This window comes from Coloeus monedula (genome assembly GCF_965178545.1).
Source record: "Coloeus monedula genome assembly, chromosome: 27".
NCBI classification, from domain to species: domain Eukaryota; kingdom Metazoa; phylum Chordata; class Aves; order Passeriformes; family Corvidae; genus Coloeus; species Coloeus monedula.
Window position 1 is genome coordinate 2402627 of NC_138807.1, and position 17489 is coordinate 2420115.

General features: G+C 60.3%; 1 protein-coding gene across 1 annotated transcript; it reads right to left on the reverse strand.

Annotated features, from left to right (window-relative positions):
* Positions 1-5939: 5939 nt before the first annotated feature.
* Positions 5940-17253, reverse strand: MKNK2 (MAPK interacting serine/threonine kinase 2). The gene is made up of 14 exons (XM_082297890.1): positions 17170-17253; positions 16883-17070; positions 14844-14925; positions 14595-14696; positions 14376-14473; positions 13350-13429; positions 12782-12855; positions 12597-12701; positions 12206-12261; positions 11813-11908; positions 10289-10483; positions 10035-10199; positions 9889-9932; positions 5940-9628 (listed from the first exon to the last, which is right to left on the reverse strand). Exons 2-14 carry the CDS (start codon positions 16928-16930, stop codon positions 9361-9363), a joined length of 1413 nt encoding a protein of 470 aa, XP_082154016.1. The 5' UTR covers positions 16931-17070; positions 17170-17253; the 3' UTR covers positions 5940-9360.
* Between the last annotated feature and the right edge of the window lie 236 nt (positions 17254-17489).

Below are 17489 nucleotides of genomic sequence, written 5' to 3' on the forward strand. Positions count from 1 at the left end.
GGGGACTATCCCTGAGGGGCAGTTTGTGGGACAAAGGGGGCAACCCTTGAGGAGGTGAGGGTCAGTCCCTGTGGGACGGTTTTGGGAATGAGGGGGTGATCCCTGAGGGGGAGTAAAGGGATGATCCATGAGGGAGTAATCCCTGAAGATGATGAGGGGCCAAACCTGAGGGACAGTTTTGAGGATAAGGGAGCATTTCCCTGAGGAGCAACGTGGAGGGGGGCGGCAAGAGGAGCAATCTTTGAGGGGCAGTTTTGGGGATGAGGGGACGATCCCTGAGGAAGATGAAGGCACATCCCTGAAAGGGGCCATCTCTGAGGAGCAAGGAAAAGGGAGTGATTCCCTGCGGAGCAATGAGGCGGGGCAGGGGGTGAGGGAAGCAATCCCTGAGGGGCAGTTTTGAGGGATAAGGGGATGGCTCCCTGAGGAACAGTGTGGGGGAGTGACAGGAGCAATCTTTGAGAACCAATTTGGGAGATAATGGTGATTCCCTAAGGATCAACTGAGGGGGGCAAAGAGGAGCAATTCCTGAGGGGCAGTTTTGAGAGATAAGGGGAGCATCCTGTGAAAGGGGTCATTCTGAGGAAGATGAGGGATGAGGGAGCCTGGAGAGCAGTTTGTGAAGGGACGAGAAAGGGGGGTGCAATTCACAGAGAGGAGGTTGGGAGTTAAGGGGCTGAAGGGGGTCAGTGCTGGGGGTGAGGAGCCAGGGAGGTTTGGGCCGTGTGGAGCGAAGGTGAAGTGGGGGTTTTCCTTTCATGCTCTCACACACCAGCTGTTCCTCTGCAGCAGACCTAGGCCTCCACCATCCCCAGACCCCTGCTTTGTGCCCAGCAATTCCTCACAATAATCAGCTCGGAGTTACTGGCTGCTGCTGTGGACACAGGCCTGGAGCACCACGGGACACCACATTGCCAGGCCCACCACAGGTATTACCCTGCACAGACCAGGGAGCCGCAGCACTGTGATCCCTCAGCTGGTCATGCCCTGCTGCTCCCAACATCCTGCTGGACCTGCTCAGGCAGAAACCACTGGCCAGTGTTGTCCCCACCGATGGCATGTCCTCGCCAGGCAGCACAAGGTGGAGATGGCGCGGGGGCAGGAGCTGGCTGCAAAGCAGAAGATTATTTAAGAGGCTGTGCCACTGCCTCGCTGTGATCTCAGTAACTGAACCGTTAAAGTGATTTATTCTTCGCAGGGTAATTACATTCCCCCTCTCTCTGTTATCCATCCCCTGATCTGTGCTGCACACACATCCAGTCAGGAGCAGGCGTGTGGTCCGTGAGTCGATGTGTCAGGGGGGAGATGGCCTGGCTGCCCCTTCTCCTTCCTGTGCCTTGCTTCTGTAGCACACAGAGACGTGCCGTTTGTATGGACTGTGTTCTGTTTGTATGGATTGTGTGCTGTTTGTATGGATTGTGTGCTGTTTGTATGGACTGTGTTCTGTTTGTATGGATTGTGTGCTGTTTGTATGGATTCAACGCTTCCAGACCCTCGCACAGCTCCGGGATCTCCCCATGAACCACTACAGCCGGACACAGCAGTGCTGCTACACCACTAATTTTTATAGAGAGCTTCCAACCTGGCTTTGTATCATGTTATCAATACCCATTTCTGCTGCATTCTGTGCTCTCAGGTTTTTTGCTGCATTTTTAAAGCTGCATTTCACATGGACAAGTTTGGGAAAATCCTGTGCAGAGTTCAGAGCTCCCATCTTAACAGTCCCTGTGCAGGCAGGAATGGGTAGGAGCCTTTGGAATCAGAGAATCCCAGAACCATAGAATCATTAATATTGGAAAACAATTTTAAGATCATGTCCAACTGTTAGCCCAGCACCACCACCATGTTCACCACTAAATCTTGTCATCACATGTTTTTTGAACAGTTCCAGGGCTGGAAACACTTACAGCATTTTAGAGCAACTATTTAGAGTATTAAAAAGTAGTATTTTTCAGAGGAACAGTCCTTTTCCCTGTGAAATCTTGTTAATAATAACCAGGCGTTTAATACAGCCGTATTCTCTCTTAAAACGCTGCGTCCTTTACTCTTTCACACCGTTTGCTCGGCACATCGCTCCCCCTTTTCTGGCCCAGCTGCTTCCACGCATTTCAGCGTCAGGCTTTTCCCTCGGGGCCGCGCAGCCCGGCCCGCGCCCCGCTCAGGCCGGTCCTGCTTGCGGGTGCTCCTTTCGGGCCAGGAACGTTAGAGGGAGCTGGAGACTCGCTGTTCCCGGCTGGAGGGTTGGACACGGCTGGTGGCTGGCAGGGATGGCCTGGAGGCGCGTCCCAAGGGCCGGGGGGCACTGGGTGTGTGATCCCTCATTTCTCCAGCTCCAGGACTGCTGCCGGAGTGCCACTGAGGGGCCCCTGCCCTGCCTGGGAGGTGCAGGATCGCCCAGCCCAGCCCATGCTGGTGCTGGAGGCTGAAGCTTCTTCACCATAGCATTCCCTGTTCCCAAATCCCAGCAAATTCATCCTCGAGAAACTGTGGTGCCTCCGAGGGGTCAGTGTGCCTGCCAGGGGGGACGGGTGCTTCTTCATCACATGGGAAGGGGATTCTGCACCCATTCAGTCCTGATCTTCCCAGCACCACCAGCCTTCTCTGTGCCATGCTCACCGTGCCAGCCCTGCCACCCTGCATCAGACAGGTCCTGGTTATTCAGCCCGTGATGAACTAAATAAGGGTGATTTGTGTTGTAGCAGGAGCCAGAGGCTTAACTCGGGACCAGCGTAAGGAAACACAGCCCTGGAAATAAGGGATAATGGCACAGAGATCTGTGTGGGACACTCACCATGGCACCGTGGGGTGGGGTGAGGTGTTTGCTGCAGCAACCCAGCACCAGCACCACGGTGATCCAGTGGTGTGTTAGACCTGAGAAACAAAAATACAAGTGTCATACAGGAGACTTTACCATCCCAAAAATAAACCTGGGAACAAACGCTCCTTTAAAAGGCCCGGCGTCATTATTTCTGGGTCTGGTAGCCAACAGATTCCTTCAGAGATCAGGCACTGGGCTAAGGCAGTGCTGTTTTAGCTGGGGCATTCACAGGCTGAACAGGAGCCTCACCCCGGCAGTAACGCTGGGCAGGGAAATCAGTGGGTTCCAGCTGGTGGGATGAGGGCTGACCCCGTCCAGGGCTGGACATGAAGGGTCTCACAAGGCTACGAGCAGCTGGAATTAAAGCAGTGGGACTGCAGTGCTCAGAGTTGGATAGCAGAGAACATCTTTCTTCACCTCATGGAGGCAGGAAAATACATGTAGAATGTATGCTCCGAGCAAAAGCTGGGAATGCATGTTCCAAGCAAAAGCCAGGCAGATGCAGCCCTCCCCTGGCTGAGCAGCCAACAGAGGCATTTTGGGATGTAAGGAAGCTCTGAGGAAGACTGCATGGCAAAGACAGAGACATCCCGGTGTGAGCCAGAGGGCAAAGTGCCAAGCCCTGTGCCTTAGCACCAAGCCTTGATCTAAACCTCCAGCCAGGTGAGAAGGTGACTCACGAGGCCCAGGACCCACTCCAGCCATGGGCACAGCTCTCATGGGTTTGGGAAAACCTGACCCTGCTCTGCTCCCACCAACCGACCACAGCTCCCAGTGCCTGTGCAATTCCACCCAGAGCTGGAATCCTGTGGGAAAACCAAAGCTGCACCCCGTGGCTCTCCAAAATCCACACTTCACCATCCAAAAAACACAAACAAGGTTACCAAGGGCTTGTCCAGACAGTGGAGGAAACAGACATGCCATGCTGTGCCGGTGCCACCAAGGCTCCTGGTGCAGAGGGACCAGCCACAGGAAACACAGGCAGGGGCAGACCCGTGTGCTGGGCTCTGCTGGGATGCGCATCACACACTCCCTGAGATGACTTCAGAGGGAGAACCCCCACACACCAGTCAAAAAACCACTCTACCAAAAAACCACCCCAGATTGGTTTGTCTGGGTTCCCTGGATAGGAGACAGGATTTTCTGCAAAATGCACAGGAGTTCTTTCTTTCTCTGCCCCATCCCAGAAAACATTTTAAAAGAACAAAAAGGAAAATTAAAACTTTCTTTGATCCAAAACAGCTGTTTTGCATCAAAACACACTTCACACCTTCCACTCTGCACTTCCCAGTGTGGGTTTGGGGTTCACTGATGGTTCAGGAGAGCAGTCTGGTCTGAGGGAATGCATGTTCCTCACTCCAGGGTTGTTTTTTGGGCAGATATTGAATCAAAATGTTGGCTAATCACCCAGATCATCATCTGTTACCAGCAGAGCCAGGCTCAGACCCAAAATACTGAGGACACTTCATGTTTGCTCCTGCCCAGCTGCCTCGGTGCCCTGGGCTGAAGCCAGATGTGACCCCACTGGCCACCCCAGCACTGCAGCCACTCAGATCCGATCATGACCTGATGGCTCCGTTAAATCCTGGAAACAGGCGGACTGGCACAAGCCACCACGTCACCCAAAGCGTGGCTGAGCCCCTACGTCATCCAGGCCACCCCAGTGCTCTGCAGTGGCCCCTTCGCCCTGGGCCAGCGTGGGCGGCATCGGCGCTGCTCCTGCTGCGGGGCTTTTCTCCAATGCAAATCCACGCCGGGGTATTTATAGCACCCTTATCCCGGCAGAGCCTATTTTGGGCTGATGCTCAGGCACCAGAGCAGCACAGGTTATTTTAACCCAGCGCTGGGTTATTTTCGGAGCTGCCCTTCTCTGCACGTGCTCAGGAATGGTTTCCAGCTACCAGGCGCTTTCTGGGGTTGGGGAAACTGGGGAAGGGGGAGAAGAGGGACCATTGCGAAGGAATTTCAGAGATTAAAAGTTAAACCAGCATCTGCAGCAAAGCTGCCTCTGACACACCTGTCTGGGATCCACCTGGCATCCTGGAAGGAGGAAGGCAGGAGAGGAAAGATTTCTGGAGCACATAGCTGAGGGCCCAATGATGGTGAAACAACATGCAAGAGAGGAAGAAGAGCTGAGAGCTGGATGCTCCTAAAATGTCCAGGGTCACCAGCTGGTGGCCCCAGGCCCAGGAGGGAGCAATGGCTTTGTTCAACAGAGGCAGGAACAGCACCATGGGATGGGACCTGCTCCTTATCCTCTGCATGCAGGGAGCCCCAGCTCTGTTCTCACCACATCCCATCCTGGAACAGCCAGGGAAGGGAGACTTCTGGAGCCATCCTGTCCGGATCCAGATGCTGTAAGAAGCAGCTGCACCGTTTAGCAAGCAGTGAGCTGGATTCTCAGCAGTGGGGCTCTCTTAGAGCTGGGAGCAGCAGCTGGTCCATGGCAGAGCCCACAGCCCATTCCCCAGCCCAGGGCTGCCACGGATGGAGCTCTGCCAGGGCAGCAGCACCATGGCAATAGCCTCCAGAGAGATCCAGCTTCATGCCCCAGCATAGCAGCAGGGCCAGACAAGTCAGAATCTTTTAGTTTTGTTTTTTTTTTTTTTTTAATTCCACAGGGTCTTGCCTTACCTAAGTAAGAAAGCTCAGCAGGGCCCCTACAGGCTTTTCCCACACCCTGATCCCTAGCCTCCAGTCCCCACTGCCTTCCCTATCCCACCACACTTTCCCCTTGCCTCAGTGTCCCCCTCTGCCCCCTGACCCATGGAGGTGGGGGGGAGGATGTGCCAGGACTGTCCCTGGGGGTGGCAGGGCAGTCCCAAGGCCACTGGGTGCAGCTGGCAGGGAGCACAGCCCTGCCCCATGACCTCCAGCTCCCATTGGGATTCAGCAGATCACACCATCCCACTGGGAAACGTGAGTCAGGGCCTGAGCCACTGCCAGCCCCTATTCCTGGCATCCCATCCCAGCCACACTCCCAGCCCCCAGGGGCCAGCAGCAGGCTGGGAAGGAGCAAGTGAAAATGGGGAAGGATTATGGTGGGAGCCACCCATACCCCCCAACTTGCCCAATCCCCCCTGCAACTTGTCCCACCTGCCACAGCCACCTGCCCACCACATAGGTCTCAATGCATTTTTATTAAATTCTTACAAAACAGAATACAAAATTCTGGCATCAACAATTGTTATAAAGGAAAACTTCAATTCAGCTGTATCAGGTCACCTGGTACATACAGTAAAGTGCTTCTTTTTGTGTGGTTTTTTTTTCCTTTTTTGTTTTTGTTTTTTTTTTGTCTTTTTTTTTTTTTTTAATATTTTCATTTTTATTTCCCAGCCAGCCCCCGAGCAGAGGCTGCTGTTGCACAAACCAACAGTGCGTTAACGTGACTCTTGTCGAACCAGCTTTGGCAGTCTTCATCAATTGTAAAGTGGAGAAAGCTTCTCCTGGTTTGATAAAAAAGAGTTAGCTTCACAGTAAACGTTTCTAACCAGTTCTAAGTCGAGTTAGTTGGCTGGAGGAAGGGCGGGGGGGGGGAAGGAGAGGAAGTGAAAACACTTAACATTTCCAGCTTAAAAAAAATTTTTTTTGAAGTTGGTTTCCAAGATAGATGCTCTATGGGGGGAAAGCTTGGAAAGAGGAAGAGGAGGAAGAAGGGTGTTGGTGAGAGGGGGTCGCTGGTGCTGGACCACGGGAGCATCTGTCTGGAAACCGCCCTGGGAGGGGCGCTGGCAGTGGGGAGGGGAGGGCCCTGGCACAAGGGTGTCCCCAGCCATCCCAGCCCAGGCACCTGTGGGTGCCCAGCACTGCCACGAACCAGGCTGGAGGTTTTCCAGAGTTGATCCCCGGCTCTAGAGGCATTTAAAGATTCTCCACCAATGCACAGACCTGGCCATGGGTCACCCCCGAGTGCCACGCCAGGAGCGCCGGGTCCAAACCAAACCCCCACCCAAAATGCGAAGCCGAACCCAGGCCAGGCTCGGATGCTCCCAGCGCATCCTCCAACTCCCACAAACTCCCACAGCATCTTCCAGCTGCACATCCCCGGCCGAGGACACCCACGGGGCACAGTCAGGGTCACCCAGGCCTTCCCCAGAGTGTGTGGTGTATTTATATTTATACAGATAGAAAAGAGATCGCTCTTACACCTGGGGAAAAAGGGGAAACTCAAGTTTGCCAACAAAAGCAGCACGGGGGACAGATAAATTTTGGAGACATCCCCCTGCCATCCCCTTCCCATGATTTTTTTGTTTTTTAAAAAATGGCTGCGGCGTGCAGCATCAACGATAGCTTCACAATACCAGCTCAAGGCATCGCGTACTGTACATCATTCAAGTATTTCTTAATATAAGACAACAAGGAATTATCTACAACTGATAAAACAAAATAAGCTATAAAAAGTAACAATGTACAATCAAATTGGATTTTTTTTTTCTTTCTGTTAAGGGAGGCCTCTCCAGGGTGTCCCAGTGCCTGTGGGGAGGGGTCTCCCCTCACCACTGCCTTGCTCCTCCCCACCCGGCGCAGTGAGACCAGGGGGCACATGGGGGAGAGAGAGATCGCAAGTGCGAGGCAGTTTTGGGAGCGGGATGGGGATGGAGTCACCCTCCCTGACCCCCCTGGGTCAGCAGAAAGGCTGGGAAGGGTGAGAGAAGATGGCCCCTGCACTAAACTCCATCAACACCCAAGATCACCATCTCCCAAGATAACTCATGCACACCTCCCTGAAACAAAAAACAACATATATTGCATAGTATTGCTGTCAGCAGTCTTAAAATAAAAAGGAGAACTTATTTTTTTTTTTCCAGAGACAGCGACTGTCTTCAGCTGAAGACCCAGGGAAGTCTGTTCCCCAGCTCAGAGCTCCCAAACCCTCACCTGTGCACACGATGGGCTGAGGCTGCTTTTGCAAAATATAAAGCTCAAAGCACTGAGTCGGAAGGGACAGGAGGTGGCTATGAAGGGGGCACTGCCCTCCCAGCGAGATGGGGGCTGGCAGCGGGCACAGCTTGGGCAGTGCCTATGGCAGGGAGCAGGGGGTGTCAGGGGGATCTAGAGGTACTGGGGGCAGCTGGAGGCCAATCTGGCTCCAGGCGTGGGCACTGCTCGCCTGGACAGACCCAGAAACCAGCCAAGGGCCTCATCCTGACTCAGCATCCCGAGTCCTCCCCACCCCAAAGCAAGAGGAAAGGACAGTGCCAAGCACACCTGAACACACATGAGCAGGGATGCACATGCACGACCATGCACACCAGCGCTCCCCAGCCACTGAACACCCTGCTGCCCTGACCCCAAACCTTCCAGCCCCACATCCCAAGCTGTCCCCAGGCTGCTCCCCCGTGCCGTGGCCCTTGGGTGCTGCCACCAGCCCAGCTGCTCACCCACTGGCATCCCTGGGGCATTGGGCACCCTCTGTGCAGCCCGACCCTCCTGCCACAGCAGCCTCAGGGCCAGCCCGAAGCCACAGCAGGTCTCACTGTCCTGCAGCAGGTCCTGACACTCTTTAAGGGGGTCCTTGCTTTCCACAGAGCACAAAACTCCCAGAGGGTGTTTCTGGCTGCTTTGGCCACCCTGAACACCTCATTCCCCCTTGCACCTCCACAAGGGCACAGCCACCAGCCCTTCCAAGAACCGGGGTGAAAACCTGACCTGGCACAAGAGCACAGCCCTGATGCCCACGCATCCCCCGGGGAGCCACCAGCCGGAGCGTGGGAGGAAAGGAAGACATTTCTCCGTGCCCTGTAGAGAAGCACAGCCGGCAGTTTAAAAGCAACAATAATTAAAAAAAAAAAAAAAAAAAAGAACAAAAAGAAAAAAAAGAAAGGGTCAAAAGAAAAGAAAAAGGGGTGAATAGCTTATTCTGGAAGCAGGATGCTGAGCAGAGAGGGTGAGTCGGGCACTGCTCCCTCACTGGCACCGTCTCTCCCCAGCCCAAGCGGTTCCCTGCACAACGCCCACCGTGTCCCCGTGGAGCAGAGCTGGGGACACCCCCGACTATAGGACAGAGGGGCTCCCCACCTCCCCCACATCTGGGAGGTACCTCCCAGACCCCCAGGAAGGGGTTTTTGTGGGATCTACCCCAACATCAGAGAGAAACCTGCAGCTCCGAGGGGAGGGACGAGGTTAAAACGCAACTCCCGTTGTTGAAAACGCGACCGAGGGTCTTTTGTTCACAGTATGAAATGAGCTGAAATCGTCAAAGCAGCCGCGGATACAAAGAGTCCTTTGGTGTCAGGGAGGGGGGAAAATGTCAGAGGAGAAACCAAGAGTCGGGAAACAAAAGTCCGTGTGTCTGTCAGATGTCCTTGAGTGTGCCCTGGGTGAAGCAACCTCACGCTTGATTTAATACCTTAAAAAAAAAAAGATCTTAAACAAACCCTCCCACCCCCAGACCTACAAGATCAGCAAAACCTTGGAAACCAGCCACAGGGACGAGTCCTGATCTTGTCACTAGCCAGAAACGGTGGGGTTGGGGCGGAAAGGGGAAGAAAGAAAGGAGGAGAAGGGGGGACAAGGGGTACAGCAGGTGCGAGGGGCACCGCTCAGGCTTGGTCGGCCACCAGGACCAGCGGGGCCACCAGGTGCTGCCCAGAGGCCACTGCCTTGGCCAGGCTGCTCTTCTGCCGCCGCTTGGCCAGCTTGGACTCAGAGGGGGGGGAGAGCTGCATGGCCCGTGAGGTAGCTTTGATGATGATGGGTCGTGCTTCCTCCTCCGCCTCTTCCTCCTCGTCCTCGTCGTGCCGCGTCAGCTGGCGGTTGACAGCGATGGCCTCGGCGGCAAAGGAGGTGAGCTCTTTGGCACTGCTGTTCCTGCAGGGGAGGCACGGGCTCAGGGTGGGTGTGGAGGGCTGGAGGGAGGTCGGGGTCAAATATCCGGGTGTCCCTCCTCACATGCTGGCCATGCCAGACTGGTCAGACACCAAAAATATGGCCCAAACCCAAAGTGGCAGGGCTGCCCAGACAGAGAGTCGTGCCAGAGCCCCCAAAAGGCAGAAGGAATGGACAGTAGTGCTGAGGAGTGGAGTCGGGATTCAGGGGGCTGAGGGTGTTCCAGGGCCACCCACACTCACCTCTGCAGGATGATGGGGGTTGGCAGGGTGTTATCCGGGGCACACTGCAACAAAATGCAGCCAGTCAGAGCCAGGAGTTGTGCAGAGGGGTGTTCCCCACCCTGGCTTTTGGGAGCAGAGAGCAGGGAGGGGACATCAACACTCACCCCCTGCACCCAGGGGTGCTCCAGGACCTGGGCTGCGCTGAGCCGCTTCTTGGCATCTCTCACCAGCAGCTTGGAAATGAGGTCTTTGGCTCCAAAGGAGATGTGTGCCCAGTCCTTGTCGGGAAACTCATACTTCCCCTCCTGGATACTCTCAAAGAGCATATTCTGAGCAGGGGGAGAAATAACAGGGGCTCAGCCAGGAGTGCTGCAGCCAAACGGGGGGTGGGTTGGGCGCTGCCGGGGTCCCCACGCACCTGGCAGGTGTGGCAGGCCTCGCCCCGGTCCCAGCCGCAGTCGGAGCCGCAGTGGCCCACAAAGGGGGGGTACCCGCTCAGCATGATGTACAGGATGACACCCAGGCTCCACAGGTCACAGCGCTTGTCGTAGATGGAGGCCTCCTCGTTGAAGGCTTCCACCACCTCCGGGGCCATGTACTCAGCTGAGCCACACTGCGGGGACAGGGGGGGTGAGCCCCGAAGGGTGGGCACCGATGGGGCAGGGGGAACTGGGAGGGTCCTGCCAGATCTACGGGGCTGCACCTCTGAAGGGAAGGTGCGGACATAGCTGCTCCCCAGATTTGCTCCCACCACATCACCCTGCTGGGTTTCCCATCACAGACCCACCTCTCTGGGCAGCTGCCACCCCGAAGGAAAAAAAAAAAAAAAGTAAAGCCTAAAGGGTGCAACCCCCACGGTTCAGGACAGCTGGACCCACAGCATTGCCACCACCCAACCGGCTCAGCAGGGCAGCCCCAACGCCTGGGAGTGGCCACGGGACACGGTGGGACGAGCCTGCTGTGCCTGCTCCTCTCCTGACTGTGCCCGCTCCCCGGCCCGGCACAGGCGGAGCTGCCGCGCGGGATCCGGTGCGGGAGGAGTTAACCGTGGAGCAGGGAGAGGCAGAGCCAGCGGCCCCATTCCCCTATCGCTCCAGGGACTCTGGGGCTTTCCAGCACATGACCCGCAGCCCACACAGGCCCCGTGACCAGGGCAGAAAAGAGCTGCAGCCAGCAGATAATCACCCCGTAACGAGAGAGGCCTCCTGACGAGGGGCCTCTCCAGCCCCAGCAGCTGATGCCACCGCAGAAAAACAACCCAGCCCCGCTCCCGGTGGGAAGGCAGCGGCCGTCCCGCTCCGCCCCCCACGGGCTGACAACGGGAAAACTCGGGACACCCCAGGAACTCAGAGCCCGCCCCGGGAGGAGGGCAGGCGTGGAGGAAGGAGGGGGCTGGGGTGTTCTGGCACCCGCCTCTGCTGGGCTCCGCCCTCCCCGGCACGTTCGCACCCCAAAAAAGCCGGGGTGCAGCGCGATACCCCGCACGGGGGGCACCTGCGGCTGGCGATAAGGAGAGCGGGGCTTTCTGCAGGAGATGGGGATCTGCGCCACACGGGGACACTCTCGGGGTGTCCACCCTGCACCCGCAGCCCGGAGGCTCGGCCCCCTCTCCCTCGCCCACGAGCCGGGAAACCACGGCGGCCCCCGGCCCGGTGCTGACCCAGTTCTCCCCGGCAGGCTCGGCGCAGCCGCCGCGGCTGGTCGGGCTGTTGCTAAGGCTCACGGCAGCCCGGGCGCTGCGCCAGCCCCCGGCCCCCCCGCGTTATGTAACCACATCTCGCCTGCCACGGCGGGGGGGACGGCGGGGGACACGCAGCATCAGCGACAGCAGCGACGAGCAGGGGGGTGGCCGTGCATAGCCCTGCTCTCAGAGCCTGCGGGGCAGCTGGGGGGGTCCCCGGGGACAGACCTCCCCCACAATGTGGGGGTCTCGTGCACTTACCGGGGTGAGCAGCTCCGGGGTGGAGATGGGGGAGCAGTCGCCGTTCAGTTTGATGCCACTTCCCAGGTCAAAGTCGCAGATCTTCACTGGGGAGACCTGGGGAGAGGGGGGGGAAGGAGTGGTCGGTGACCCCCCGGCATCTGCCAGGAACCACAGCCGGCAGCCCCCGGGGACCACGGCGCTTTCAGGCCACAGCTGCTCAATGCCAGGTCACGTCATGCTTCACACCACGCTGTGCTGTGGCATATGGGGGCTGTGTGTGTCCCTGACAGGACCTGGTGTGTGTGTCCCCAGGCAGGACCCTCCTGCACCCCCTAGCCCAGGACTCACTCCACTGTGCCCACCCCCCCAGGCAGCACACCCTGCACCCAACCCCGGCTGCTCCCCGCTCACCTGGTCCGGGCTCTCACACAGGATATTTTCTGGTTTCAGATCCCTGTGTGCAATCCCTGGGGGCAAAAGAGCCAATGAGGGTAAAAATCCCCCCCTACAAGACCGCCACAGTGTAAAGTCTGGGGGTGGCACAGGGACCCCTTCCTCCCCACCCCAAATCACTGCCTGCACCCTGGCAAAGAGCAAAATTTGCTGCTGGCCCCAAATCCCAACTGAACCGGAGGAACAGGATCTGCACCACAAAAAGCCTTGTGATGCAGCTGGGCCTGACCCTGCACGCTGGGACGGGCACTGTCCCCTGGGCAGGAGGATGGGGGGAGGCAGTGACACCCCCGGGGGGGCCAGCACACCCGAGGGTGTCCTCAGCGGCACCTGGGACGTCCCAGCTCACCTTTGTTGTGCAGAAAGTGCAGGGCGCTGGCGATATCCTGCACCACCACGCTGGCCTCCAGCTCGTTGAAGTGACGTCTCCGGTGGATGTGGGTCAGGATGGAGCCTGTGGATGGGTAAGAGCAGAGCTGGGGTTTGGGGGGGGTCCTGCTGCCCCAGCTCCGCCCACCCCGGCACCGCACTCACCTCCCCTCATCTTCTCAAACACCAGGTAAAACCTCTCCTCCTCCTCGAAGAACTCAATCAGCTCCAGGACGTTTCTGCAGGGACCACGGTATCAGCCCAGCATCCCCCAAAACACCTCCTGGGGTCCCCCCCACACCCCCAACCAGCACAGGACCCCGGGAGGGATGTGGGATGGGAAAACTGGGTTTGCAGTGATTGAAACCACACGGCCAGGGCCCCCCTGGCTGCATTCCAGCAGGGAGAGGGGCTTGCAGCGCCCGGCTCCGCTCCTCCCTAATTGCTCACAGCCCCTCCTGGCTCGCTCAGCCGCCCCACACACAGCCCTGCTCAGCAGCAGGGGCTCGGCTCAGCTCTCGGCTCGGCTCCAACTTGGCCACCAAGGCCCTCGTCGTCATGGCAAACTCTGAACGTCCCCTCTGAATGCTCCAGCGCGGCCACTGGGGCCAAGGGCCAGGAGCTTGGGGCAGAGGGCGGCCTGGCTGTGGCCCACGGGTGTCACGAGCATCAGCCCGGTCTCCGCCCACTCCCCGTGCCCACCGTGGGGGATGCAGCAGCTGCCCTGCCATACCTGTGTCCCTGGCACTGATAGAGCATCTCCACCTCCCGGAAAACCCTGCTCCGGATGTGTCCCAGGCGCTTCTCTATGATCTGGAAGGCAAAGAGGGGGAGGCTCAGGGAGAGGCAGTGCTGCCAGGGAGGGGCCGGGGTACCCCTGCCTCACCAGCGCGGGGACCCGCGGGGCCGGGCGGGGTTAAGGCAGCAGAACAGGCTGTTCCCGGCGCTGGTGCCAAGCGGCAGCGGCCGTGCCAAGCCGCTCCCTCCGGGGCCGGGGCCAACAGAGCTCCACGTGATGCTGGAGCACCGGCGCAGCAAAGGGCCCTATGCCCCACTGGGCGCTGGCACAGCGGGGCTCGGTGGCCGTGCCAAGCGTGGACAGGGGGACACCCCACGCAGGGGAGGGCAGCTGGGTGCTCTCATTGCCCTTTGGGGCACACTGAGCACCCCACCACCACACACGGCCCCTCCCTGCTGCCTCAGCTTCCCCACTGGGGCACCCAAAGGCCCCCATGGAGCGATGGGGGAGGCCAAGTTCCCCTGGCATTTGGCTGCATTTTGACACAGGGCCCATCCCAGCCCCCCCGTGCCATGGCTCAGAGTCTGTGGGGTGCAGGGCCACGGGACCACCATCCCTGACCCCAAAAGCAGCTGGCTCACCCCAATGCCCTCCCGGATGGGAGAGACCTCCCTGGGGCAAACAGGAGGTGACCACCCTGCCAGCACCACATGCCCCTGCCTGCTCCAAGTCCCCAGACACATCCCGAGGGCTAATTTAGTCTCCCGTGTGCCCTCACTGACAGGGAGAGCAGCATGGCTCAGGGGGGAGGGTCACCAGGGACCCCAAGCTAGGTGGTGGCAGAGGCTGGTGTGCCACCATCACAGCCCAGCCCTGCCACACTCCTGCCCCTCTCCTTCCCCTCCAGTCCACAAAGCCGTAGTCCTGGGCCAGCACCGATGGTCCTGGGAGCTGGGAGGGCCAAAAGGGAAACTGAGGAAGGAGGTGGGTGGTTCTGCAGCCCCAGTGGGGGAGCTTTACCTTCACCGCGTACTCCTTGTTGGTGATGAGGTTCACGCAGGACTGGACTCTGGCGTGGGCCCCTTCTCCCAGCACCTCCTCCTGCAGCTGGTAAACATCTGGCAAGGGAGAGGTCACCTGAGCTGCTGGCCCCACCACACAGAGCCTGGGGACACCAGGAGGGCCCAGCCCTGCCCCAGGCCGGGGGGACTCCTGAGGTTCCCGAGCAGCCCCACTCACCTTCGAACCTGCCGGAGAAGCTGTCGGTGGCTCTGCAGCGCTTCTTCTTCTTGTTCCTTTTCTTGGCGTCAGGGATGTCGATGGGTTGACTTGAAGGCATGTCTGTGCCAGAGCAAAGCCAGCGGTGTCAGCCATCCCTGTCCCCCCACAGCTCCCCCAGCATCGCCGGGCAGCCCCCCAAAGCCTTCAGGGCCAAAATCCCAGGGGGCAGGATGGGAGGAGCCCCATGAGGAGACACCCGTGACTCACCGGGACGGGGCGGGCACTCAAAGTTGAAGACAGGCTCCAGGTGGTTGGACTGGTCAAACTCCAGGTCAAAAGGGTTTTGCCCCTGTGGGAGTCAAGAGCAGCACTGAGGTGGCAGCCGCTGGATCAGCCACCACCAGTTGCTACCCCGAGTCCAGCATGGACACAGAGCCCAGCACGCTCTGGCTCCTGGGACACACTCTGCTCACTCCCTGGGGTGCAGGACACCAGCTCGTGGAGGGACACAGCAGAGCTCCAGAGAGAGCCAGGGGATGAGGAGGAAGGCTTTGACCACATCTCCTTATGGGGACAGCGCTGCAGGATCGCTCCTCCAGCCAGCCCCAGGCCAGCAACAGGGGATGATGAGAGGGACCGCGGCCGCCCACACCAACCCAACCCCAAATCTCCACCCAAACCTGAACCACAGTGAGGTAGGAGGGGGAGGAAGAGAAGCCACAGGGCAGAACAGGCTCCAGAGCCACCCCTCCATGTCCTCCCAGCTCCCTGCAAGGTCACGGTGGCTGGAGCCTGCTCTGCCCTGCTCCAGTGGACATCATGTCCCCAGGCTGTGGGACACCCCCGACCCGGCAGGATCAGGCCTCATTCCAAACCCTCCTGCACTCCAGGCTCCACGGAGGGCATGGGACCTGCTCCTTCCCTCACGTTGAACCCCAGCGGCACCCGAGGGGACATGGGGACCCTCTGCTTCCTGCTCCCCTGAGCCACCCAGGGGACGGGGCAGCACTGGGGGAGAAAGGGCCCCGTCCTCCCCAGGATTATGAAATCTGTTTGGGTGGAGGTGGCAGCTCCAGCAGCGTTCCCAAACCCGCCCGGTGCCCGGGCCGGCTGCCAGCCCCAGCACGGCCAACCCTGGCCACCGCCAGAAACACCCAGAACGCGCCTGTTTACTGCAGCCCTGGGGGGCCGGGGGTCCCCAGGCGGAACGGGGGGGGAGCTTCACACCAGGAGCACCCCCCCACCAAGCACCACTTTGGATCTCCGGGGCCAAAATTCTCCTGTGCTGCATATTGCCAGCTTTCCTCCCCCTCAAATCCTGGATTTGGGGAGTGCAGCATCGCCCCGCAGCTGCTGCCCCCCGGGACAAGCCCCGGCAGGATGGGGGGGGAACAAGGCCTCCGGGAGAGGTCCGGGGTGTACGGGGGGTGGGCAGGGGGCGTACAGGGGGGCACAGGGGGGTAACAGGGGGCAGGGGGCCCTGCCAGCTGCCGCAGCACTGCCACACAAAGGTCTGGGGGATGGGAGGCTGCGCACCGGCTCCATCAGCACAGACGAGGTGTCCGCCCCGCCTCCATCCCCGGCCCCCGCGGTGGACACGAACCCCGGCCAGAGGCCACACGAGCAGGAGGGGGGGTCACTGCAACGAGGGGGCGGGTTCGGGGGAGCCCCCGCACCCCTGAGCTGGAGCGAAACTGAACAAAGGACCCCCCAGCCCACAGCTAGGAAGCGGCTCGGGAGGGGGGAACCGAAAGGAGCGGGACCACGGGGACCCCCCGCACACCCCGACGTGACAGCGGCGGGGGGGTGCGGGGGGGGTGACGGGCCCGGGCTGGGGGTGCCCAGGGCATCCCGGGGTGGGCGGCGCTGCGGGATCGACCCTCGCACGGTCCCAGCGGGCAGGGCCTGGGAGCCCCGAGACCACCCCCACACCGCTGCCGGACCAGGACGAAGGCGTGCAAGCGGGCGGGGGGAAAGTGCAGCCCCCACACCCACGGAGGATCCCCGTGGGAGCGGCAGCATCCCAGCGCCCACCCGGGGGACAGTGGGGACGACACTGACCCAACCCCCGGGAGCACCGCGACCTCCGGGACGGGGGGACAGGGGGGTCCCGCTGCTCGGTTCCGGTGGCAGCGCCCCGGAGCTCCTCAGTCTGGGGGGTGTCGGGGGTGGGGCAGGAAGCACCCGGGCCCCCTCCGTTCCCGGGCAGGGGATGCAGCGATGCGGGCGCACCCCGGCCCTGTCCGCACCCCGGCCCCGGAGCGCCCCCCCGAGCATCCCCGTGGGGGCGGGGAGCAGCCCCTTACCTTGAAGGAGCGGTGGAATCCCGGGATCTCTGACTTCTTCTGCACCATCTTGCTGCGGGGGGGGGCGGGGGGCGGCGTTGCTGGGAGAAATGAGGGGGGGGCGGCAAAATAAAAAAAAAAGGGGGGTGGGGGGGAGGGAGGCGGAGGGACGGGCAGAGCCGGAGGGGAGTCCGGGGGGTGGCCGAGACCTGCGGGGAGAGGAGGGGGCAGGGGGGGGGTCAGCCGGTTGCGGCCCCCCCCAGGTCGTGCCCGGTTTGCCCCCCCGAGCCCCCCGGCCCGGCGCTCACCGGCGCGGCCCCGCAGAGCCGCCGCTGCTGGTGTTACCGCAGCCCGCACCGCCGCCCGCTCCGCTCCGCGCCGCTCCGCCGCCGCCGGGGGGGACGCGCCGCCCCTGCCCCCGCCGCCTTTATAGGCACGGGCACGGCCCCGCCCCGCCCCGCCCCCCGCTCCGCGGACACCCCCCCGCCGCGCCCCGGGACGGGGACACCCCGCCGGGGACACAGGCGGCCACCCCGGGCATACAAACACCCCCCCGCGAGGGTCATAAACCCCCCCCCGGACACCCACTGGGGACGCGAACGACCCTCCGGGTACCCACCGGGACAGA

Coding starts and splice junctions, on each gene's coding strand:
- MKNK2 (XM_082297890.1), bottom strand. CDS start 16,930: ATGGTGCAGAAGAAGTCAGAGATCCCGGGATTCCACCGCTCCTTCAAG. Junction 13,430..14,375: donor ACAAGGAGTACGCGGTGAAG/GTAAAGCTCCCC, acceptor TTTGCCTTCCAG/ATCATAGAGAAGCGCCTGGG. Junction 12,262..12,596: donor GCACTTTCTGCACAACAAAG/GTGAGCTGGGAC, acceptor TTTTGCCCCCAG/GGATTGCACACAGGGATCTG.